The sequence below is a fragment of the Pelophylax lessonae genome (assembly GCF_965119305.1).
Source record: "Pelophylax lessonae genome assembly, chromosome: 9".
Lineage (NCBI taxonomy): Eukaryota > Metazoa > Chordata > Amphibia > Anura > Ranidae > Pelophylax > Pelophylax lessonae.
Window position 1 is genome coordinate 270485865 of NC_138776.1, and position 26174 is coordinate 270512038.

Below are 26174 nucleotides of genomic sequence, written 5' to 3' on the forward strand. Positions count from 1 at the left end.
ATTAACCCTTTCACTGTCAAAACAGTTTTTTTGCACATTTTGCGCCTGAAGATTAGTTGCAGCCCCCAAACATCTATTTTCTGAAAGCAGAGGCCCCGGAGAATAAAACGGTGGTGATTGTTAAGGTGTTCCTAGTACACAAATTTTCCCATAATATCCGGGGTTTATTTTCTGCCCTTCCCCCATTTTCTATGGTGTGATCTTTTCTACAATACTTTGTTATAATAATGTAACACGTTGTGTATAATACACAAATGAATAATGACTCCGCCTCCACATTCCAGACAAGTTATTTTCCTGACCAATCAGATTTCTACCTTTACTATTTCCTGATTTTATGACTGCAATCTTGTTAAAAGTAAAATTATAATAAAAAATTTGTGTGAAAAAAAAGTTGGGTGTGTTGGTGCAATGACGACAAAATCTATAAATTTCTCATAGGAGATGCTTTAAGCCTTCGGTGGTCATCAGTTTGGAATTCACTGTGAATAATGGCCCAGAGTGCAGTGGTCAGGAGTATATCATATACAGCCCAGGGTACTGATTGCAGTGGTCAGGGGTATATCATATACAGCCCAGGGTACAGAGTGCAGTGGTCAGGAATATATCATATACAGCCAAGGGTACAGAGTGCAGGGGTCAGTAGTATATCATATACAGCCTATGGTGCAGATTGCACTCTGTACCTTGGGCTGTATATGATATGGTCTGAGCAGACCAGCTGAGATTATCATGGCTGTATCCGCTCGAAGACCCCTTTCTATATCTGATGACTTTTAGGCTCTGGGAGCTCCTAAGCAGGAGATACCGCTGATGGGGTGGGTGGCTATTCAACGTGATAAAGTGAAACTTCAGGATTTGGGGAATACGTCTCGTGTATCCCTGACATTATCTCTTTATATAATAGATTTGGGCTATCTATTTGATGCCTTCCTGTACCTATATGTTGAGGTTCCTTATATACAGAATACCATACACTGCTACCATATCTGTTACTAAGTAAACTGGCACCCGGAAATAATTCACAAGGTGGTTTATAGACGATGTACATCCTTTAGAGATAGGTTGGTAAAAGGCTATTTTGACCCAGAGCCTACACAGAGAAAAATGCATTGATAAAAGAAAGTACTATATGTTCACTTCCGAATGGTGAACAGTTCATTCCGAAACACCTCGTGCATTGCCTAACAGTCGGGAGTGGGGGGGGGGGGGTTATTTAATGGCCTGTGAATGTGGTACTTTCTACGTGGAAAAAACAGAGGCCATTCCACAACAGAGTTCACAACCAAGTATAATATACTGGAAAAGGAAAGATAGTCTCCCAGATTGGTGGACATGTAAGTCTAAAGGCCCGTACACACGTACCGATCGTCGTCATACAAACGTCGGTGGACGAAGGATCTGCCGATTGTACGCGTGTTAGTATGGTGCCTCCGACAGATGTCTGCGCACAATCCGCGGACAAAAGTCTTTCTTGCAAACATGAAAATTTTTGTATGCCGACACCAGAACGGACGATTGTTCGCCTGTCAGTACACAATTCGGCCGACACACAGCTACAAATCCCAACACGCATGATCAAACCAAATGAGTTCCCGGAAGAATTTTCTCTAGTAAACTCAACATTTTATTCAGAAAGAACTTTCGGCTCGCGGAAGTCCAAGAAATAGGTGAAATGCGGAGCACATGCTCATCTTGATAAATGTGAGAAGAAGGAAGATGCTGCTCATAATGCCATACTTTTCTAATAAAAAGGCATGTGTTCTGTTATGATGAAGATAATGTTTGTCTATTCTATCTGTTCTATCAAATTTTATAATTAAATAATTTGAACTCTTCACCATTATTTTTGTATTTTCACACCAAAGATCTAACTATTGATATGACCCTTTATTCTTGTATGAATTAATGTCTAAAACATATTTTTCAGGTTATGCACAATATTAAACATGTTAACAAATTCAGATAGGCCATTTTTTATTTTCATTTTCTTTATTTTTTGGATCTCAGCAAAAAAAAAACAAAGCAAACATCAATACTTTCCGTATAATAAACTAAACATAAAAAAGGTCCATTTGGACAAAATTAAACTAGAAACTGGCAAACAGGGGTAAAATAAATAATAGGGGGTTACAAAAATTAAAGTTGCTGGTAACTGAAATCAGGTTGCCATGAGGGCAGGTTTGGATCCTGCTGGCCATATTGCCACTGGCCATGTGGCATTTGGCGAGGTGGTGGGTGTTGTGGAGGTGGAGGTGGAGGGCACGGGTGCTCCTGGCATGCATGGCTGTGCTCATTAAGTATGCCGTTTTCAGCCTTTTGCAGCACATCAAGAATAATTTTTCTGGCATACTGACACTGCCTGAGGTCCACCTTATCCAAAATTTTTGCCGTCATGTTGCCGAAGGACTCATTGGCCTCCGGTTTCCTACGGAGGGCTATGGTGGCCTCCTGGATAAACTCGTCGGTTATGTCATCCACGTGCTTCCTCTTTTGCCTCCGTTTGGCAGGAGGAGGTGGTGGTGGAAATAGTTCCACAGGCTCCACAGGCTCCCCAGGCTCCTGGCTGCAACCTGGCTCCTCCTCAGTGACACTTCCCTGTTGATGAAATGAACAATTGATTAGAATGTTATAGTGTATATAAAAAGTCATGTTTGTTATATTATTGTGAACAAATAGCAGACTTTACATACAGTGGCGTATCTAGGGTCTCCAGTGCCCTTGTTGAGGAGCTGTATTTGGCAACAACCCCCCCCCCCCCCCCCCAAGATCAATGTAAAACTGTAACCCACCCCCCCAAAAAAAAATTAAAGGGCATTAAAAGTTTCTAATTTGCCCCTTGTTTGCCCAGTGTAGAGCTCTCTAGTGGGCAATCATTGTCTCAGGTGTGAAAAAGAAAGAGAGGGTTGAGAGATAGAGAGAGGGAGAGAAAGAGGGGGTGTGAGAGAGAGAGAGGAGGGGGTTGCAGAGAGAGAGGGGCCTGAACTTGCAGAGGGCTTGATGTAGGGCATTGAGGGTGAAGCAGTGCAGGGAAACATGAATAAGGGAACCACCTGCCTTGCTGACCCACAGTGAGAGACCAGAGACATGGAAGCAAGGATGGATGGATCATTTGCAGGAGCTGTTAGTTTTGTATTAAAAAAGGTTGAGCCAGAGGAATGCTGAGGCTACAGCAGTGTTTGTTAGGACCAGAGGTGTGCTGGGGATGCAGCAGTGTTTGTAAGACCAGAGGTGTGCTGGGGATGCAGCAGTGTTTGTAAGACCAGAGGTGTGCTGGGGATGCAGTGAGAGGCAGTCTCAGTCTCCTGGTCTTTTGGCTCAGCTGCTCTCAATGTTTTACACCTGCATGAAGCAGCTCTCAATGTTTTACACCTGCATGAATCCGCCTGCAAACTGGGGGTTCTGGGGTGTGCAGGCTGAGTGGATTGTTAAAATAAACAATAAAACAATGCCAATGTTTTTGTGACCCACCCCCCTTGGCCTGCGCCCCTGGCGGTTGCCTGTCATGCCAACCCCTTGCTATGCCCGTTTACATAAAGGGTCAATTATGGTTTAGCTTATAATTTTGTTACATGATTACATTTTAGCAGACAATATATTGTGAAATGCCATACCTGAGTAAAACTCTCCTCCAGGAAATCCTCATCCTGGCTTGGATCTACAGACACTGAGCCCTCTGCCGAAGTCGAAGGCAGCGTAGAAATTGACGGCCTGGATTCCATGGTGTCTGCCAGGAACCGCATGTTATCAAAGTACCACAGCCGTGGTACATATACATTCCGTGCCCCTGCTCCAGACTGGGTGGAATCTTCTATTTTTTTTAACTCCCGCCTGTAGGCAGTGCGAATACTGTTTATTTTTTTGCGGATATAATCAAAATTTGCCCCAGGACAGATGGGCTTGTAGAAGGCCACCAAATGTTCCATGGCCTGTTTTCTGAGTTTTCTATTTTTATAATCTGCGGACTTGACTTGCCACAAACAGGGCAGTTGCCTGAATTCATCAATGAAACTGATGAGAAAGTTGTGGGTGGTGAAATTGTCCACCATATTGCAGGACAGTATATGCCTGCAAGACACAAAACAACACAAAACATATTAAAATAGCATGTATTTTGGCACATAATAAAGATATTCCTAATAAAAGCTGTATAGGGCCCAAAACACACACTTTCTATTAAAAGAGTCGTACCTTTGTTTGTGGGGAAAAGTCGTGATTCGCCGCTCGATCGTGCTCCAACTCTCGATATGTCCGCTAGCGAATCGTCGGCCGAACGATCTGGCGTCCTTTAAATACAGCGCAGGCGTCAACTCCTCCTCCAGTGGCGGGCTTGTGCAGGGGTGTGTACGTGCCGAAGATCAGGCCTACATGCGACACTCACACCTGAAGCAGAGGAACAATCTTTTAATCAAGAAGAATGTCTGAAAGATCTCAGAGTTCATCAAGTGGGGGCCGAAGTGATTGGGCCACCCGAAAATCAAGGGCTACACCCATGTCAAAGCCAGAAATGGTGGAGATGGTCTCCATTTTAGAAAAAATGGATTATGATGGCAAGTTGGCTAATTACGAGCGGCCCAATGCCAGGAAAGATGGCATCATGGACAAGGTGGTGGCCTGTTTGGTCAAAAAATTCGGTGTCGAGCGATCGAAAGATCAGATTCGGAAACGGTGGTCTGACCTCAAACACCGTGAGCAGGATCAGCTTTCCCAAATCCATCGGATTTTGAAAAAAAGTAAGTTTTATTTTTTCTTTATTTTTTTAATCATGCAATATGTTTTTTATAATTTTGTGTATGTTGTATTAACATGTCTAGATTATAATGTCTATGTAAAAAGTTAGATTACTCATTTTAGTTGTCATGTCGTGATTTGATCGATCTATTGTTGATGTTTTAGTATATGACATTAAAAGTCAGGAAGCCATAGTTAAAAATATATGTATTGTGTTGCAACGAACGTTCTTTCCTGCACGAATCTTCTCAGCAAACATTCCTATTAATCACAGATTATTATTCAAACCTTTAAATAGGAGAAAAACGTAAACTCCGTGCCAAACTATGGGAAAGGAGGAGGAGAGGTCTGGCAGCTCCATCGGCAGTTGCCGAACAAGATGAGGACATGGGCACAGAAGGTGGCACAGATTCCACTAAAGGTAATTGGTTCCTATGCACTGTCAAACATTAATGTACCATATTTTTCGTAGATAACCATGTACATGTCTTCATATTTGTTACTAAAAGAGCTATCAAGCAGGGCACCATGTCCTAACAAATGTACCTCTTGTGACTTTTATGATATGGCCAATGTTTTGTATTATGTAGATGAAGACATTATTCCGGAAATAATCCTGGTGGAGCCAACAAGTGATGAGACACCAGAGCAACATGAAGGTTGGTAGTCACAGATTTTTGTGTAGTGGGATCATAGAAATATGTGTATTTGCAATGATTGTTTAACCTTATATTCCTGTATTCCCTTACAAATTTACATTGCAGATGTTGCATCATGCCAGGATGTGGCATCCCCAGCCAGGTCAGAACCCCGATCTCCTGGCAACTTGCCAAGCAGCATGGAAGCCAGTTCCGAAACTGTGGAGGAACCAGGACCAAGTGTCAGAGAGCCAGTTGTGTGCCCACGTAGGTTTTTGCAGAATGATTTTTATCAGTGTTATTTTTAGCCTCCAATTTACAACACTAGTTCCCTATGGGAGCCTCTTTATTTGAATGGAAGTCGCACCGTAAGTCGGATCAGGATGCTCTGACTTGCGGGGCCACTTGCGTTGTGAAGATTTTTGAGGGGGAACTACACCAAAAAATTGAACAACCCACCGTGGGTGTCCCCCCAAGTTCACAACCAGGCCTTTTGTGTGTGGTATTGAGTTTGAGGGTATGCCCACAACAAAAAGACAGCGTGGGTTACCCCCAAAACCCCTACCAGACCCTTATACAAGCATGCAGCTTGTCAGGCCAGGAAAGAGAACGAGCAAGCGGACCAAACACCCCCTGGACCACAGCAGGACACATGCCCTCAACATGGGGGGGTTTTGTTGCTTTGGGCCAGGGGGCCTCTGCACCGCACACCCAAAAGCACCTTACTCCCATGTAGAGGAGGACAAGAGCCTCATCCCCACAACCCTGTCTGGTGGTTTTGGGGGGTCATGCGGCCAGGGGGTTCCTAGGACTTTGGAAGCAACCTTTAACAAAGGGTGGCCCCCAGATCCCAGACCCCAATCACTATGTGAATGGGTATGGGGTACATAGTACCCCTACACATTAACCACATAAATGGAAGTGTATGTGAATAACGACAGGAGACGTTTATGAAATGTTCTTAAAGATCTTCATCCGGTCTTCTCCACTCTGCTCTTTGGATCTTCTCCTCTCCAGTCTTCTGCTGTCCAATCTTCTGCTCTTATGTTGTCTGCTCTTTTGCCCTAGGCTCTTCTTCTTCCTCCTGTCCTCCTCCAATGCTGTTGCCGTGCATTCTGCCCGTCTCTGGTCTCTGCATCTTAATATATATACATTACAACCATGCCCTCACAATGACGTCATCATGCGTTCACACCCCTAATGAATATATAGTAAGCTCAGGAGACCGGCAGAATCATCAGCAACAGCATTGGAGGAGGTCAGGAGGAAGATGAAGAGCCTAGGGCAAAAGAGCATAAGAACAGGGTAGGTATTAACTCGAGAGGAATTTAAAGATTACCTGCACACCAAATGTTTCTATATTATGACCTCATGTAGGTGATTCACATTGACTCCGTTGTATTTTATTTTCCAGATCATGTATTACATAGTTGCACATTGGCCAAATTGACCCGTGAGGCTCTTCAATGCTGCTCAGACCTCGAGCAAATAAAAGAGACTGCAACGGCATTGCAAGGAAAGATGCGTGATTTTGTGGACATGCTTGCCAAATTTTAAAAAAAATTATTTAAAAATTTTTTAATGTTTGTATTGGGATGTTCCCATTTTTATATAATATTTTATGCCAGTTTTATGACACTCAGATGTTAAAGAGTGTACCCAAGTTTGGGAAAAGCACTTTCCAACACCCTAACCCTAACCCTGTGAATGTTTGATACTAAAACGTTTTTACATTCAACAATGTGTGTTCAATTCTTTATTAGACTTTCGTTGGGGGGTCGAGGTCTAAAGCTGTGTAAAGAAGCACTAAATGTATGATGGCTGTCCTATTCACATATTTACATGTTAATGAAAGCATTTTGGACACTGCCATATGCAAGTTGCTGGAGGTGTCAATGAAATGTTAAAGATACCCCCAGTTTTAACGCATATCACAGTGCGATCTGACATTTCACACAGGATCGGATCACACAAGTTTGAACGACTGTGCGATCCTATCCTGATGCGGCTGAATAAATGCATCATGTGCGACTTTTGTGCGAGTGCAGTGCGAATTGAGCCATACAAACTGTATAGCTGATTTTCGCATGAACATCTGATCGCATGTAATAAAGGAGCAGTGCGCTACGATATTACATGCCATCAGATGTGCAGTGTGAATTGAGACATACACTTTGTATGGCTACATTCGCACTGAACACGCATACAAGTCGCACATGACCCTTTATTTCTGATGTATCTGGATTGGATCGCACAGTGCTTAACACTTGTGGAACACAATCCTGTGGAAAAAGTAAGTGGCGGGTCACCCTTATGCAATGCTGGAAGGCTGCAAAGTCGCAGACTTCCCGCATCGCATAAGTGTGACTCAACACTCAAGGTACTAGCAGTCCTAGGATTCAATATGGCATTGATATTGCCAGTAGCAATCAGTGTAGGGAGATCAGTGTAATCTATAGTGTATTGCTTGTTCGTTGCTCTAGTTCACTTTCCATTACCTATATATATACAACACTTTGAGATGAACAATGATCAAGTTTCACATAACACTGACATATCCTAACATTGGTGGGCAGTGAGAAGGATGTCATAAATGAACACAACATAACAGATGTAGGTACTTTGTTAATACCCTAATGTATTATATGAAATATATAGTATGGGCAACTTCTGGACAATGAACACCAATGTAAGGTGACATTAGATGAACCTTGGGTGTGACCTAGTTCTCAATGTGACAGGGTTTGTGTACATTTTGTGGGGTGCAGAAGGCCCTTGTATTTACACCACTGGCTAAAAAATAACACATGGCCATCATCACTTTGGATCAGCTGGTGAGAGACTACAGTCAAGAAACACACTGATGAATGTATTAACCCTTCCAAAGTCACACATATATAACACATGATTAACCCAAATAATTGTGTTTGGCATATGTGCCCAAATGATTATAATCCACAATACAGAATCATTGCAATTTTTGTTTAATGTGTTGAAAAATAATATATCTCTGACATTTATCTTGTGTGTCCAATCTTTAACAAGATTAATGTGTTTGTGACAGTGATTGCTGCCAGGACACAGCTCCTCTCCCCACGAAATAGTCCAGATATTCCTGGCGGATCTGACGGGCCCTGTGTGATGCCAATGCTGACCGTCCAACTTCCATTGACGGCATGGACTCCACTTGGTTAGAAGGTTGGGCCTCTCCACTTGTACCTGGCATAGCAGGGTCAGTATCCAGTTGCTGCAATACATAATTTTGTGCATTCCTGCGTAGGAAGTTGTGCAAAATGCAGCAACACAAGACCACATTATCCACTTTGTACAGTGCCAGGTTTATGGACGTCAGGAATATCCGGAACCGGTTGGCCATTATCCCGAAAGCATTCTCCACAACTCTGCGAGCTCTGGACAACCGGTAGTTGTAAATCCTTTGGTCTGGGGTGAGGTTCCTCTGAGGGTAGGGCTTCATGAGATGCTCCCCAAGCGCAAAAGCCTCATCTGCGATAAACACAAAGCTCATACCCTCAACAGTTTGCTCCCTGGATGGCAGGTTCAGAGTGCCGTTCTTTAGACGACGAGCGAACTCCGTCTGATCAATAACTCCCCCATCCGAATTGCGGCCATTTTTGCCAATATCCAAAAAAATAAACTCATAGTTTGCATTAACTATGGCTAGCATGACTATACTAAAAAAACCTTTATAATTATAATAAAATGTGCCGGAATTCGGAGGGGGGACAATGCGGACGTGCTTCCCATCAATAGCACCCCCACAATTGGGAAAATTCCACTTCTCCAGAAATTGATCAGAAATCTCCAGCCATTGCTCTGCGTTTGAAGGAAACTGTGGGGAAAAAATACAAAAAATAAAATTAGTGCTTGAGCACATCACATTATTAATTACACACACAGTTGTCTGTTAAATCCTTATGCAACTTGCTAAAAAAATATACAACAGAAAGGCAAAGGTTTGGATATGGGGATGTAACATCTACATACATTTATTTTCAACCTCCTATTGTTCTTATATTGTAAAGGGCCATACACACTAGAAGATTCTCTGAAGACTTTTTCGTGCAGATATACCTTTTCTATGTAGTGCAAGGGCCTACCAGATTGCATAGGATTTGAAAGTGTTTGTTGGACCTCATATTATTTGGTTTTGGTAAATAGGAAGGATAAATTGTTCTGACAATCTTCTAGTGTGTATGGCCCATTATACTCACCAGCTAGAGCTGAGATTTACAAACTACGGCCATCCAGCTGTTGCAGAACTACACATCCCATGAGGCCTTGTAATTCTCTGACATTCACAGACATGACTAGGCATGATGGAAATTGAAGTTCGTGAACAACTGGTGGGCCATAGTTTGAAGACCTCTGAACTTGAGCTTTGGTATATGCTGACTTTGAGATTTAGCATGTGGGTGGGGGATGGGTAAGCAAAACTGGGCATTTATACATCAATAAGGGCTTGTGGTCAGTGAAGGTTTTAACATCATTACATAAACATACAGAATCATAGGTGGGAATGGATGGACTGATGTATTTTAGATAAATCATTAACTAGGTACTAAAACATTGGCCAAGGAATAATTGTTTGAGGGAAAGCAATAACATTAGATAAATTCGACATACTGTTAACAGGCAATGCGTTTAGGGACACATAGGAGAGAATGGTGGGGTGGTTAGTGGGTAATTTTACAAATGGTTAAAGATAATCTACATCTTTACTACTATGTGCATGCGGACAGAGGGTAGTTTACAAATAATGGCCTGTGTCAATTGCTGTACATCCAAAAACATCATAATTCGGGTGAAACTAGTAATACATGTAATGTAATGTAAAAAATCAAACATACCTTGATATAGTCCTTCTGCAAGACCTTGATGATGGCAGAGCAGGTCTCAGGGATGATGACTCCAAGTGCTTGGGGGGAGATGCCTGTGGTGAACTTCAGATCCTGCAGGCTTCTCCCTGTTGCAAGATACCTCAACGTCGCAATTAACCTTTGCTCAGGAGTAATTGCAAGCCGCATACAAGTATCCTGCTTCAGAATATAGGGGGACACCAGGGCAAGAAGACGGTAAAAGATGGGATCCGTCATCCTCAAATAATTCCTGAAGTCATCAGGATTATTTTCCTGGAGCTCCCTCAGCAAGGACATATGAGAAAATTGATCACGGTTAAGCAACCAATTTTTCGTCCAGGAGGTCCGCTTCTTCTTCCTATTGCTCGTACGTCGTCTCAGAGCCAAAACTCCAACACTAACGACAGCAACGGACGAATTCACGGTCGCCATAATAAATTCTCGAACGATGTCTCGGAAAATAGCGAAATGTCGTCAACCAAACAAATGCTACCGAAATCAGCGCGAGATGCCCAGAAGGGTCACGGCCAAACACTCACTTCCTCTTTTGTAGCGGCGAACGTGCGTGGAACGTAGTGACGTCATTTTCTGTCGGAAGACAAATGTCCTGGGCAAGTTTAGAGCACTTTTCAACAGACAAACAACAAACACACCAGCCGCGAACATTTGTAGGACGTTCCGTCGGCCGACGATCGGTACGTGTGTACGGGGCTTAAGCCCCAGTTTTGAAGTAGCAGTGATGCATTTTAAGGCAATGAACAGGCTGTATGAAGACCAGGGGGGGGGTTCTTGACAAATAAATTCTACAACACAATGAGAAGCTTCTTGGATACAACATCTCAGAGCTACTGTCCCTCGGGGGTTAAATGATATGATAAGTTATAAACCATTCTTATAATAATATATAATATTCCCCACAAAGGATATTTAAGGACATATATGACAAGAAAATATAAAAAATTCTAAATGCATAGCATAAGGCGTGTTCACTCTATGAGACGTTTCTCGTGGGCTGATTTCTCTCTGAGCTCCACAAGATGGTGTTCTCACTTCTACCCAGATAGGAAGTCTCTATGGAACACAGGAAATGATGTCAGGTACAGACAGGAAGTGACGTTAGATAAAGGCAATACGTTCCATGAGGTATGAAGAAGCGAGGAGAGATTGCTGGAAGAGGCAGCAGAGGAGGTAATAAGATCGTATTTTCTATTTACACCCAGTAACCCCCCCCCCCATCATGTCCGTCCTCTTCCTCCATAGTCACTGTGAGCTGCCATTCACGGTGAGTATTTGCCAGGAATAGATCGTGTTTGAAGTCATCATGTGTTTTTTTTTTGGCATCATTCAATATTCTTGACGTAGATCTACATCGTTGGAAGACTGATAAGGAATTTACTTTGCGGAAACCTCTCTGTAAATCCCTCCACTGGCCTCCATTCAGTGTCCTTCACCCCTTTCTGTGAATCCCTCCACTGGCCTCCATTCAGTGTCCTTCACCTCTTTCTGCGAATCCCTCCATTGGCCTCCATATGGTGTCATCCACCCCCTCTCTGTGAATCCCTCCACGGGCTTCCATTTAGTGTCCTCCACCACTCTCTGGCCTCCATTTATTGTCCTCCATCCCTCTCTGCCAATCGCTCCACTGGCCTCCATTCAATATCCTCCACCCCTCTCTGCCAATCCCTCTACTGGCCTCCATTCATTGTCCTCCACCCATCTCTGCAAATCCCTCCATTGGCCTCCATTCAGTATCCTCCACTCCTCTCTTCCAGTCCCTCCACTGGCCTCCATTCAGTGTCCTCCACCCCTCTCTGCAATTCCTTCACTGGCTTCTATTCAGTGTCCTCCACCCCTCTCTGCCAATCCTCCACAGGCTTCCATTCAGTGTCATCCACCTCTTTCTACCAATCCCTCTACTAGCTTTCATTCGTTGTCCTTCACCCCTCTCCACTGGCCTCCATTCAGCGTCCTTCACCCCTCTCTTCGAATCCCTCCACTGGCCTCTATACGGTGTCATCCACCCCCTCTCTGTGAATCCCTCCACTGGCTTCCATTTAGTGTCCTTCACCACTCTCTGGCCTCCATCCCTCTCTGCCAATCCCTCCTCTGGCCTCCTTTCAATGTCCTCCAGCCCTCTCTGCCAATCCCTTCACTGGCCTCCATTCATTGTCTTCCACCCCTCTCTGCCAATCCCTCCACTGGCCTCCATTTAGTATCCTCCACCCCTCTCTTCCAGTCCCTCCACTGGCCTCCATTCAGCGTCCTCCTACCCTCTCTGCCAATCCCTCCACTGGCCTCCATTCAGTATCCTCCAACCCCCTCTCCAAGTCCCTCCACTGGCCTCCATTCATTGTCCTCCGCCCCTCTCTGCCAATCTCTCCATTGGCCTCCATTCAGTGTCCTCCACCCCTCTCTGCCAATCCTTCCACAGGCTTCCATTCAGTGTCATCCACCTCTTTCTACCAATCCCTCTGTTGACCCATTATATCCCCTCCTAAAAATGTACAACCAATACAATCCAGATAATTCTCCGCTATCTGTCTACAGAGAAACCCGCATTGATCACATGACCACATCAATGAGGATGGAGGAGGACCGGAGTCACATGATTGAGAAGATCCTAAACTTCACCCTGGAGATCATCTATCTGCTGACCGGAGAGGTGAGGAGGATTCTGGGAGGTCACATGACATCACTCTTATCTCTATTAATAACACACAGACCTGACCAGAGAGGTGAGGAGGATTCTGTGAGGTCACATGACACCACTCTTATCTCTATTAGTAAAACACAGACCTGAACGGAGAGGTGAGGAGGATTCTTGGATTCTAACATGATATTCCTATTGTTTCTCCAATACAGAGATTTCCTCTTCTGAAGTCAGGTGATCATATGACCATCACAGTGCCTCCATGTGACTCCCTAAAACCTGAGAGACACAACATGCAGAAGATTCTAGAAGTCACCAAGAAGATGATGGAGCTGCTGACAGGAGAGGTGAGCGGTGCTGGGAATTCTGGGACATTATCCAGTAACAGACAAGGGATGTGTCTGGATGGTGACTGTATCATTGTGTGTGTCAGGTTTCTATAAGGTGTCAGGATGTCACTGTCTATTTCTCCATGGAGGAGTGGGAGTATTTAGAAGAACACAAGGATCTCTACAAGGACGTCATGATGGAGAATCAGCCGCCCCTCACATCACCGGGTAAGAGGAGACTTTATTGTAAAGGAGAGAGCAGTACGGAGGCTCCACCTAGATCCCCCATCATCTGATAAACACATAGAAACAATGTATTCAGTCAGTGTGTGTGTTTCCTACAGATGGATCCAGTAATGGGAACCCACCAGAGAGATGTCCCCGTCCTCTGTATTCCCGGGCTTCCACACAGGAAGGTCACACCATCCCTCACCATCATCAGGTAGATGAAGAACAATCACTGATAGTATCATTAGGATCTGTACATTATCTGCATTGTTACCATTGATGTCATTTTTATTATATATTCAGAGTGGAAACCTGAGAGATTCTACAAATCAGGTTAAATCAGAAGAAGAAGAGACGTATGGGAGGGATGATCAGCAGTCTATGGAGGAGGATGGAATAACGGGGACATTTATAGAGGAGGACACTCCTACAGAGATCAGCACAGGTGGGTCATTAACACTAAATACATTCCTCCAAATCTGAAGTCATTCATGTACCCTCTACCTTTATCCTCAGTAATTTATTTTCTCCTCCCTTAGCTTTCCCTCTTCTTCAGCTTTCCTTTATCACTTCCCTTTCTCTTTCTTCTCTATTCCCTCTCTATGTCTTATATTACAATGCCCGTGGATGTCTATGTGCTCCCATGTTTTTAGCTTGTGGTACCCACATTTCGAGCTGAGATGTTGTTTTCTATGTATTGCTACGATAACCCTACTCCGTGTGTTATTTATATTGCAATTTTGTTCTACAGTGGGGACTGCCCCCCCCCCCCCCCCTTATGTTCTGTACGATGGTCCCTGTTCTTTCACTTTTTTGCAATTTCAAATAAAACATATTTGTCCCTCCTAAATCCATTGCTACACCCATACTGCTCACTGATTGGTCCAGAGTAGGGCGGAAACTGGTTGTTATCAGCCTGTAAAACCCTGGTCACTTTCCTGAGCTGTGTTTCTGTATTTCTCTCAGATAATCTTTGTATTTCTATTTTAGTAGATGGACGGGAGATGAGGAAAACCTCAGAGGATTGTCTCACTTTGTCTCCAGACTGTAAAGTAGAAGATGAGGACATCACACAGTATAGTCCAGGAGAAAACCCGACTACCTCAAATGTCCATCCGGCACCACACAGTGTAGATGGACCATCGTATTCCTCTTATCCTGAGGAAGCTCAGACTGTGAGGGACAGTGCCGGACCATCGTATTCCTCTTATCCTGAGGAACCTCCGACTGTGAGGGACGGTGCCGGACCATCATATTCCTCTCATCCCGAGGAACATCAGACTGTGAGGGACGGTGCCGGACCATCGTATTCCTCTTATCCTGAGGAACCTCAGACTGTGAGGGACAGTGCTGGACCATCGTATTCCTCTTATCCTGAGGAACCTCAGACTGTGAGGGACGGTGCTGGACCATCGTATTCCTCTCATCCCGAGGAACCTCAGACTGTGAGGGACAGTGTCGTCCTTCCAACAGATAAGAGGTTTCCCTGTACTGAGTGCGGAAAGTGTTTCCGTTTTAAATCCGATTTTAATGTGCATAAAAGAACTCACACAGGTGAGAAGCCGTATTCCTGTCCTGAGTGCTGGAAATGTTTTTCAAGGAAGTCTAATCTTGACTCACATCAGAGATGGCACACACGTGAGAAGCCGTATTCCTGTCCTGAGTGCGAGAAATGTTTTGTACAAGAAGCAGAGCTGGTCACACATCAAAGGTTTCACACAGGGAAAAAGCCATATTCCTGTCCTGAGTGCAGAAAATGTTTTTCACAGAAATCCCATTATACCACCCATCAAAGATCCCACACGGGGGAGAAACCATATACCTGTCCAGAGTGCGGGAAATGTTTTTCACAGAAATCCCATTATAAAACACATCACAAATTTCATACGGGGGAGAAGCCGTATTCCTGTCCTGAGTGCAAGAAATGTTTTGTACAAAGATCAGATCTCCTCAAACATCAGAGGTGTCACACAAAGGAAAAGCCGTATTCCTGTCCAGAGTGTGGGAAATCTTTTTCAAATAAGTCCCATCTTTCCGAACATCAAAAATGTCACACAGGGGAGAGGCCGTATTCCTGCTCTGAGTGTGGGAAATGTTTTTCAAGTAAGTCCAATCTTGACACACATCAGAGATTGCACACAGGTGAGAAGCCGTATTCCTGTCCTGAGTGTGGGAAATGTTTTTCAGTGAAGTCCACTCTTTCCATGCATCAGAGATTGCACAAGGGGGAAAAGCCATATTCATGTCCTGAGTGCGGGAAATATTTTTCACAGAAGTCCAATCTTTCCCAACATCAAAAATCTCACACAGGGGAGAAGCCACATTTATGTCCCGAGTGTGGGAAATATTTTTCAGCGAAGTCCGCCCTTTCCATACATCAGAGATCTCACACGGGGGTGAAGCCCTATTCCTGTTCTGAGTGTGGGAAATATTTTTCAACAAAGTCCCATCTCTCCATACATCAGAGATCTCACACAGGGGAGAAGCCGTATTCCTGTTCTGAGTGTGGGAAATATTTTTCAACGAAGTGTAATCTTTACACACATCAGAGATTACATATGAGGGGAGAAGCCACTGTCCTGAGTGAGAGAAAGGTTCCTCACTGAAGTCCTGTCTTCCTGTACATCAGGGGTCCCACACAACCCTGGAGGTGTATTAGTACCTTGAGTGTGGGAAATGTCTTCTATATGAATGTTGGTGGACATGTGGGGAAGAAGCACGCCCTGATATACACCTCAGATATACTCCATGGCTGATCTTCATCATGTAATAAACCCTTCATAAGGAGATCAGAGATCACCAATGTAGGATGAGAAGGCCTGGCTTGCAGTCTCTGCTCTAATTCATTCAAAAGGTGTTCTATCGGGTTGAGGTCAGGACTTTGTACAGGCAAGTCAGGTTCCTTCACCCCAAACTCGCTCATCCATGTCTTTATCGACCTTGCTTTGTGTACTGGTCCAAAACATTTGGTCAAGGGGAGGTTGATTTTCAGGGGTTGGGCTTGGCCCCTTAATCCCAGCTAAGGGAACTCTTAGGGCGTCAGCATACCAAGACATTTTGGACAATTTCATGCTCCCAACTTTGTGGGAGGATTTTGGGGATGGCCCCTTCCTGTTCCAACATGACTGCGCACCAGTGCACAAAGCAAGGTCCATAAAGACATGGATGAGTGAGTTTAGGGTGAAGGAACTTGACTGGCCTGCACAGACTCCTGACCTCAACCCGATAGAACACCTTTGGGATGAATTAGGGACTAGACCCTCTCGTCCACATCAGTGCCTGACCTCACATATGCGCTTCTGGAAGAATGGTAAAACATTCCCATAGACACACTCCTAAACCTTGTGGACAGCCTTCCCAGAAGAGCTGAAGCTGTTATAGCTGCAAAGTATGGGCCAACTCAATACTGAACCCGACGGACTAAGATTGGAATGCCATTAAAGTTCATGTGTGTGTAAAGACAGGCGTCACAATACTTTTGGTAGTGTATTGGAACCCGGCCTAAATGTCAGGAGACGTTTACTGTATATAATGACTGGGAGTTGTAGCAGTTCAATGAATAGTCCTCCTAGCAATGTTATTACCAGGCTGCAGCAACCCTTACAACCCCCAAAAATATATTTTCTGAAAGCAGAGACCCCGGAGAATAAAATGCTGGTAATTGTTAAGGTGTTCCTTGTACACAAATTTCCTCGTAATATCCTGGTTTATTTTCTGCCCTTCCCCCATTCTCTATGGTGTGATCTTTTCTGCAATACTTCGTTATAATAATGTAACACATTGTGTATTGTATTCTACACAAATGAATACTGACTCCGCCTCCACATTCCAGACAAGTCATTTTCCTGACCAATCAGATTTCTACCTTTACTGTTTCTTGATTTTATGACTGCCATCTTAAATAAAATAAAAATTATAATAAAAAATTTGTGAGAAAAAAAAGTTGGGTGTGTCGGTGCAATGACGACAAAATATATAAGTTTCTCATTGGTAGATGCTTTAAGCCTTCGGTGGTCATCAGTTTGGAATTCACTGTGAATAATGGCCCAGAGTGCAGTGGTCAGGAGTATATCATATACAGCCCAGGGTACAGAGTGCAGTGGTCAGGAGTATATCATATACAGCCCAGGGTACAGAGTGTAGTGGTCAGGAGTATATCATATACAGCCCAGGGTACAGAGTGCAGTGGTCAGGAGTATATCATATACAGTCCAGGGTACAGATTGCAGTGGTCAGGAGTATATCATATACAGCCCAGGGTACAGAGTGCAGTGGTCAGGAGTATATCATATACAGCCCAGGGTACAGAGTGCAGTGGTCAGGAGTATATCATATACAGCCCAGGGTACAGAGTGCAGTGGTCAGGCGTATGGCCTCCCCTCTTCTTTTTATAACAGTCTGCAAACGTCTGGGGACTGAGGAGAAGTTGCTGAAGTTTAGGAATAGGAATGTTGTCCCATTCTTGTCTAATTAAGACTTTTGGTTGCTCAACTGTCTTAGGTCTTCTTTGTCGTATCTTCCTCTTTATGATTCGCCAAATGTTTTCTATGGGTGAAAGGTCTGGCCTGCAGGCTGGCCATTTCAGTACCCGGATCCTTCTTCTACGCAGCCATGATGTTGTAATTGATGCAGTATGTGGTCTGGCATTGTCATGTTGGAAAATGCAAGGTTTTCCCTGAAAGAGACGACGTCTGGATGGGAGCATATGTTGTTCTAGAACTTGGATATACCTTTCAGCATTGATGGTGCCTTTCCAGATGTGTAAGCTGCCCATGCCACACGCACTCATGCCACCCCATACCATCAGAGATGCAGGCTTCTGAACTGAGCGCTGATAACAACTTGGGTTGTCCTTGTCCTCTTTAGTCCGGATAACATGGCGTTCCAGTTTTCCACAAAGAACTTCAAATTTTGATTCGTCTGACCACAGAACAGTTTTCCACTTTGCGACAGACCATTATAAATGAGCCTTGGCCCAGAGAAAACTCCTGCGCTTTTGGATCATGTTTAGATATGGCTTATATATTGGCCTATAGAGTTGTAGCCGGCAACGGGGAATGGCACGGTGGATTGTGTTCACCGACAATGTTTTCTGGAAGTATTCCTGAGCCCATGTTGTGATTTCCATTATAGTAGTATTCCTGTATGTGATGCAGTGCCGTCTAAGGGCCCGAAGATCACCGCCATCCAGTATGGTTTTCCAGCCTTGACCCTTACACACAGAGATTGTTCGAGATTCTCTGAATCTTTGGATGATATTATGCACTGTAGATGATGAGAACTTCAAACTCTGCAATTTTTCTCTGAGAAACTCCTTTCTGATATTGCTCCGTAATTTTTGCAGCAGCATTGGGGGAATTGGTGACCCTCTGCCCATCTTGACTTCTGAGGGACACTGCCACTCTGAGAGGCTCTTGTTATACCCAATCATGTTGCCAATTGACCGAATAAGTTGCAAATTGGTCCTCCAGCTGTTCCTTATATGTACATTTAACTTTTCTGGCCTCTTATTGCTACCCGTCCCAGCTTTTTTGGAATGTGTAGCTCTCATGAAATCCAAATGAGCCAATATTTGGTATGACATTTCAAAATGTATCACTTTCAACATTTGATATGTTATCTATATTATATTGTGAATAAAATATAAGTTTATGAGATTTGTAAATTAGTCCATTCTTTTTTTACTCACAATTTGTACAGTGTCCCAACTTTTTTGGAATTGGGTTTGTATTTGGGCTATCTATATTACTGTAGCTATATGTTGAGGTTCCTTATATACAGGATACCATACACTGCTACCATATCTGTAACTAATGGCGCTTTTCCACTGCATGGAACCGAACAGTTCGGCTCGCTTTTGCGCTTTTCCACTGCATGGTACCGCATGGTACGGTACGGCGGCGCTTTTCCACTACATGGAACCGAACGGTACGGCTCGCTAAAACGGTACCACCCCGGTTGTGGTTCCAAGAGGGCCGTACCGATACCATATCCCACAATCCTTTGCATGCAGCCTTGACTGTTTTTCACTACTAGCCACTGATTGGTCAGAGAATCGTTGTTATCCCACCCACTTACTACTTTAGTGGAAAAGCAAACTGTACTAAACCGTTCCAACACTGTACCATGCAGTGGAAAACCAAGCAGGGCCGAGTGGAGCCAAGCGGGTACTTGCAGTGGAAAAGTGCCATAAGTAGACTGGCAGCCGTAAGTAATTCACTAGGCTTTAGGGCCTATCACATACAGTGCCTTGCGAAAGTATTCGGCCCCCTTGAACTTTCCGACCTTTTGCCACATTTCAGGCTTCAAACAAAGATATAAAACTGTAAATATTTGTGAAGAATCAACAAGTGGGACACAATCATGAGGTGGAACGAAATTTATTGGCTATTTCAAACTTTGTTAAATAAAAAACTGAAAAATTGGGCGTGCAAAATTATTCAGCCCCTTTACTTTCAGTGCAGCAAACTCTCTCCAGAAGTTCTTCAAATATAAATTTTTATTCAGGAAGTTCAGTTTAAGTACATTTACAATTCAGCAGGTAGTACAATCTCATTTTCCACTCTTTCATCATTTACTTTAACTTGTATTCCTTCCTTATTTTCCTTTTTTGTCCCTTACCCTCCCTCCCCCCTCCCTCCCAAAAAAAAAAAAAAAAGGGGGGGGAGAGTTCCCCCGCTCCGCTGCCATCAGCCTAAAGGGCCCCTTATCCTTCCGCTATATTCTTATCTTTTCCTTACCTCTATCTTCCTAAGAGTTTTTTCCCTTCTTCCGAGATTATAAAGAAGTTCCATTCTTCCCATATCTTTTTATATTTCTCCTGTCTATTTTGGGAGTATGCAATTAACTCTTCCATTCTTCTAGTTTCCTCTACTCTGTGTATCCATTCTACCATCGATGGGGGTTGTGTTTTTTTCCAGTTACCTGGGATACATGCTTTAGCTGCATTTACTAAATACGGTATAATAGAATTTTCGTATCTCCCCACCGGTATATCTGACCCCTGCAACAGGAAAAAGAGCGGATTTTCTTCAATTTTATATTCCGTAAATTTTTGAGTCATATTTTTTACTCCCCCCCAGAATGGTTTTATATCTGCACAGGTCCAAAAAATATGGTACAATGTACCTTCTTCTTTTTTGCATCTCCAGCATACACCTGATTCCCTCGGGAACCATCTGTGAATTTTCTTAGGTGTAATATACCATCTCGTTATGAGCTTAAAATTCAGTTCTTGGGTTCTGACACACCCAGATGGTTTAAAGGTAAATCTTAATATCCTTTGGACCTGTTCACTTGTTAGATTGCATCCGAGATCTCTACCCCATTTTCCCGGCCACGTTAATTCCGGTTGTTCTTCCGGGTTTGTCAGTAGCCCATAGGCTATTGATAGTGTATGTAATAAGGTCCCTGGCCTCACACAGTATTGTTCAAATCTCGTTAATGCTCTGCAGAAGCTTTCTGGTCTTGGTATTGATGTTAGGTAGTGGTGTAATTGAATTGCTTGCCAGAAGGGAACATTGTATATTCCCGCTCTATCAATCAATTGATTAATTGAGGGCCATTTTCTTTGTATCAAAAAAGAAGAGGCCTGATCAATTTTCTTCTCCCTCAGGTCCGCAAACTGTCTCTTATCTAAGCCTGGTGCAAACTGTGGATTTCCCAGAATTGGGAATAAAGGGGACTCGCTCGTTGTCAATTTATTGTATATATCTAGATTCCTACACACCCTTAATGTATTTCCTATTATCGAGTGATTTTTCAGTTCCTTAGGTAATACCTGGTAGCACCATATCGCTCTCTTCAAATCTACTTCTGTTTGTGCTTGTTCTAATTGTACCCATAGCTTGTTTTCCGAATGATGCCACCAGTCTAGCACTCTGGCCACTTGAGTGGCCTGATAGTATACTCGTATATCTGGAAAAGCCAGCCCCCCTTTTTTCTTTGGTAATACTAACAATCGTCTTGCTATTCGTGGTTTTTTGTAATTCCAAATATAATTCACAAACAGAGAGTGTATTGCTTTAAAGAAGGCACTTGGGATCTTAACCGGTAGCGCTCGCAACTCTCTCCAGAAGTTCAGTGAGGATCTCTGAATGATCCAATGTTGACCTAAATGACTAATGATGATAAATAGAATCCACCTGTGTGTAATCAAGTCTCCGTATAAATGCACCTGCACTGTGATAGTCTCAGAGGTCCGTTTAAAGCGCAGAGAGCATCATGAAGAACAAGGAACACACCAGGCAGGTCCGAGATAGTGTTGTGGAGAAGTTTAAAGCTGGATTTGGATACACAAAGATTTCCCAAGCTTTAAACATCCCAAGGAGCACTGTGCAAGAGATAATATTGAAATGGAAGGAGTATCAGACCACTGCAAATCTACGAAGACCTGGCCGTCCCTCTAAACTTTCAGCTCATACAAGGAGAAGACTGATCAGAGATGCAGCCAAGAGGCCCATGATCACTCTGGATGAACTGCAGAGATCTACAGCTGAGGTAGGAGACTCTGTCCATAGGACAACAATCAGTCGTATACTGCACAAATCTGGCCTTTATGGAAGAGTGGCAAGAAGAAAGCCATTTCCTAAAGATATCCATAAAAAGTTTCGTTTAAAGTTTGCCACAAGCCACCTGGGAGACACCAAACATGTGGAAGAAGGTGCTCTGCTCAGATGAAACCAAAATCGAACTTTTTGGCAACAATGCAAAACGTTATGTTTGGTGTAAAAGCAACACAGCTCATCACCCTGAACACACCATCCCCACTGTCATACATGGTGGTGGCAGCATCATGGTTTGGGCCTGCTTTTCTTCAGCAGGGACTGAGAAGATGGTTAAAATTGATGGGAAGATGGATGGAGCCAAATACAGGACCATTCTGGAAGAAAACCTGATGGAGTCTGCAAAAGACCTGAGACTGGGGCAGAGATTTGTCTTCCAACAAGACAATGATCCAAAACATAAAGCAAAATCTACAATGGAATGGTTCACAAATAAACATATCCAGGTGTTAGAATGGCCAAGTCAAAGTCCAGACCTGAATCCAATCGAGAATCTGTGGAAAGAACTGAAAACTGCTGTTCACAAACGCTCTCCATCCAACCTCACTGAGCTCGAGCTGTTTTGCAAGGAGGAATGGGCAAAAATTTCAGTCTCTCAATGTGCAAAACTGATAGAGACATACCCCAAGCAACTTACAGCTGTAATCGCAGCAAAAGGTGGTGCTACAAAGTATTAACTTAAGGGGGCTGAATCATTTTGCACGCCCAAATTTTCAGTTTTTTAATTTGTTAAAAAAGTTTGAAATATCCAATAAATTTTGTTCCACTTCATGATTGTGTCCCACTTGTTGTTGATTCTTCACAAAAAAATTACAGCTTTATATCTTTATGTTTGAAGCCTGAAATGTGGCAAAAGGTCGAAAAGTTCAAGGGGGCTGAATACTTTCGCAAGGCACTGTATAATAGTGACTCTAGTGTCCTAGGTACTGCTCCTACGTCTGTACATCTCGATACCAAGGTGGGTAGGGGGGTATGTATTGTTCCTCAGCATTCAGTATGCTTCCTGGTCGGTACTCCAGCAGTAATATGTATGCAAATGAACAAGGGGGGGACACATAGTGTGATACCGTAATGGAAATTTATTAAAGGTTTCACAAAGTTAGGTATTTTATAGTGGATAACTCGCATAAAAACATCCAAAACAGGGGGGACCGTGCAGGCAGAATGCAAATGGTTGTAGCTCTGGGAACGAAGTACGTTCCACGAAGGTCCCGAATCAGGAAGTGACGCAACTACGCTGTACGCGTTTCGTCATAGACGTCCTCAGCAGCGTCTATTGATTGACAGTTATTTTGCGTTTCTTCCAACCAACTGTTGTCACCCTCTCACCAAGCTGCTCAGCGATGATCTTGTAGTCCATTCCAGCCTTGTGTAGGTCTACAATCTTCTCCCTGACATCCTTGGACAGCTATTTGGCCTTGGCCGTGGTGGAGAGATTGGAATCTAATTGGTTGTTTCTGTGGACAGGTGTCTTCTATACAGGTAACAAGCTGAGATTAGGAGCACTCCCTTTAAGAGAGTCCTCCTAATCTCAGCTTGTCACCTGTATAGAAGACACCTGGGAGCCAGAAATCTTGCTGATTGATCGGGGATCAAATACTTATTTCACTCATTAAAATGCAAATCAATTGATAACTTTTTTGAAATGCGTTTTTCTGGATATTTTTTGTTGTTATTCTGTCTCTTACTGGTAAAATAAACCGACCAATATAATTATAGACTGATCATTTCTTTGTCAGTGGGCAAACGTACAAAATCAGCAGGGGGTCAAATAATTTTTTCCCCTCACTGCATTTTTTATTGACTGCCTCATGTTGTGCCTACAAAGTCCATCATTTTTGAAAAAGTAGGGCTCGACGTTTGTTCCTAGAGCCCCTGACGGATTGGCTTATCTTAGGCTCTGCCTCTAATCCTAAATCTTCCTGGGAAGAATGGTGAGACCTAGTCTTCTCCACTGGATCTTCGCTTTCTGCACACTGCGGGGGGGGGGGGGGGAAGGGGGAAGGGTGCCCCCTTATCAAAACCCCACTAAGCCCATGGGAGAGGAAAGGTGCCCCTTCACCAGAACCCCACTAAGCCCATGGGAGAGGAAAGGTGCCTCCCCACCAGAACCCCACTAAGCCCATGGGAGAGGAAAGGGTACCCTCTCGCCAGAACCCCACTAAGCCCATGGGAGAGGAAAGGTGCCCCCTCACCAGAACCTCACTAAGCCCATGGGAGAGGAAAGGTGCCCCCTCACCAGAACCCCACGGGAGAGGAAAGGTGCCCTCTCGCCAGAACCCCACTAAGCCCATGGGAGAGGAAAGGTGCCCCCTTACCAGAACCCAACTAAGCCCATGGGAGAGGAAAGGTGCCTCCTCCCCAGAACCCCACGGGAGAGAAAAGGTGCCCCCTCACCAGAACCCCACTAAGCCCATGGGAGAGGAAAGGTGCCCCCTCACTAGAACCTCACTAAGCCCATGGGAGAGGAAAGGTGCCCCCTCACCAGAACCCCACGGGAGAGGAAAGGTGCCCTCTTGCCAGAACCCCACTAAGCCCATGGGAACCAGAACCCCACTAAGCCCATGGGAGAGGAAAAAACCCCCACAGGATATGCAAGAGGGACACCAGATCCCCAGGCTTACCTGTGAGGTGCTGGCACCAGAGCCTGTACTGCAGAGGAATCAATCCTGTACTTTGTGAGGATCGCCACATCCTCTGCTGGGTCCCCACAAACTCCTTGTGGAGACAGGAACCAGCGTCTCTGGCACCTATTTATGATGTCAGCTGAGCCAGAAGTGACACGCCCACCAGTTCCCCTTAACCAGCTTGAAGCACAGAGGCTCCGTCCCTCCAAGTGCCCGAGAAGTGGCGATCAGCAGCCTTTCCCCGACATGGCAAGCCAGGCTACCGTCGGGGACGCTAACTTCCCAGGCAATGAGATCCAACTCCTGGACCGGGGACCTGTGAACATTCGCAGCGGTCCTGGACATCCCTTGACACAGAGGACTTGTGATTAGCAGCTACCCCCAGGAGGAGGCATCGCTCTGGGCAGGTGAAGGTAAGCACAATTTCCCTGCTAAGTATCAGGAGCACAGCCTATGAGACTCAGGGATCGCAGAGGTTCCAGGAAACATGTTTACCCCACCGTCCAAGAGAAACAAAACTGAAGGGGAGGCCTACAGGACCATCGTTTAAATGGTGGTGTTAACATGTTTCTTGTCCTGGTGGGAAGAGTCCTATGTCTCATGGGCTGTCCTGGAAGACGACTTGAGAAAACAAACCTCATGCAAGACTTTATACCACAAAATGTACTCAGCCAATGAAAGGTAAGGAATCCATTTCTATTTTTCTCCTGCTATCAATGGCCAACACGGGACAACACTTCATCCATGTCTTTGGTGATCTCTGATCTCCTTATGAAGGGTTTCTTACATGATGAAGATCAGCCATGGAGTATATCTGAGGTGTATATCAGGGTGTGCTTCTTCCCCACATGTCCACCAACATTCATATAGAAGACATTTCCCACACTCAAGGCACTAATACACCTCCAGGGTTGTGTGGGACCCCTGATGTACAGGAAGACAGGACTTCAGTGAGGAACATTTCCCTCAATCAGGTCAGGAACATTTCTCCTTCCTTCTGTGAGATCTCTGATGTCTGCACAGACTGGACTTATCTGAAAAACATTTCCCACACTCAGGACAGGAATACGGCTTCTCCCCTGTGTGAGATCGCTGATGTTTGACAAGATCTGATTTTTGTACAAAACATTTTCCGCACTCAGAACAGGTATACGGCTTCTCCCCCGTGTGCAATCTCTGATGTATGGTGAGACTGCCCTTAAATGAGAAACATTTCCCACACTCAGAACAGGAAAGTAATTTCTCTGCTGTGTGCGATCTCTGATGGCTAGAAAGATGGGAATTCTGTGAAAAACATTTCCCGCACTCAGGACAGGAATACGGCTTCTCACCTGTGTGAGATCTTTTATGCCTATTAAGATCGGATGGAAAACGGAAACACTTCCCACACTCAGGACAGGAAAGCCTCTTATCTGTTGGAAGGACAGCACCGTTCCTCACAGTCTGAAGTTCCTCATGATAAAAGGAATACCATAGCCCGGCACCGTCCCTCACAGTCTGAAGTTCCTCAGGATAAGAGGAATACGATGG

At 44.3% G+C, this 26174-nt stretch overlaps 3 protein-coding genes across 3 annotated transcripts in view; 2 read left to right on the forward strand and 1 right to left on the reverse strand.

Moving 5' to 3' along the window:
- Positions 1 to 16059, forward strand: part of LOC309564056 (uncharacterized protein) — a gene marked incomplete at its 3' end in the record, with an annotated part of 31991 nt that extends 15932 nt beyond the window's left edge. Inside the window, exon 7 of the mRNA XM_082268682.1 lies at positions 14725 to 16059. Within this exon, the coding sequence (XP_082124808.1) occupies positions 14725 to 16059 (1335 nt within the window). The remainder of the gene's footprint in view (positions 1 to 14724) is intronic.
- LOC309564464 (uncharacterized protein) overlaps positions 1 to 26174 on the reverse strand; it is a gene marked incomplete at both ends in the record, with an annotated part of 826241 nt that overhangs the window by 435022 nt on the left and 365045 nt on the right.
- The window catches only part of LOC309564057 (uncharacterized protein), a gene marked incomplete at its 5' end in the record, with an annotated part of 455352 nt that overhangs the window by 14826 nt on the left and 414352 nt on the right, over positions 1 to 26174 (forward strand). The gene's annotated exons all lie outside the window — the stretch shown is intronic.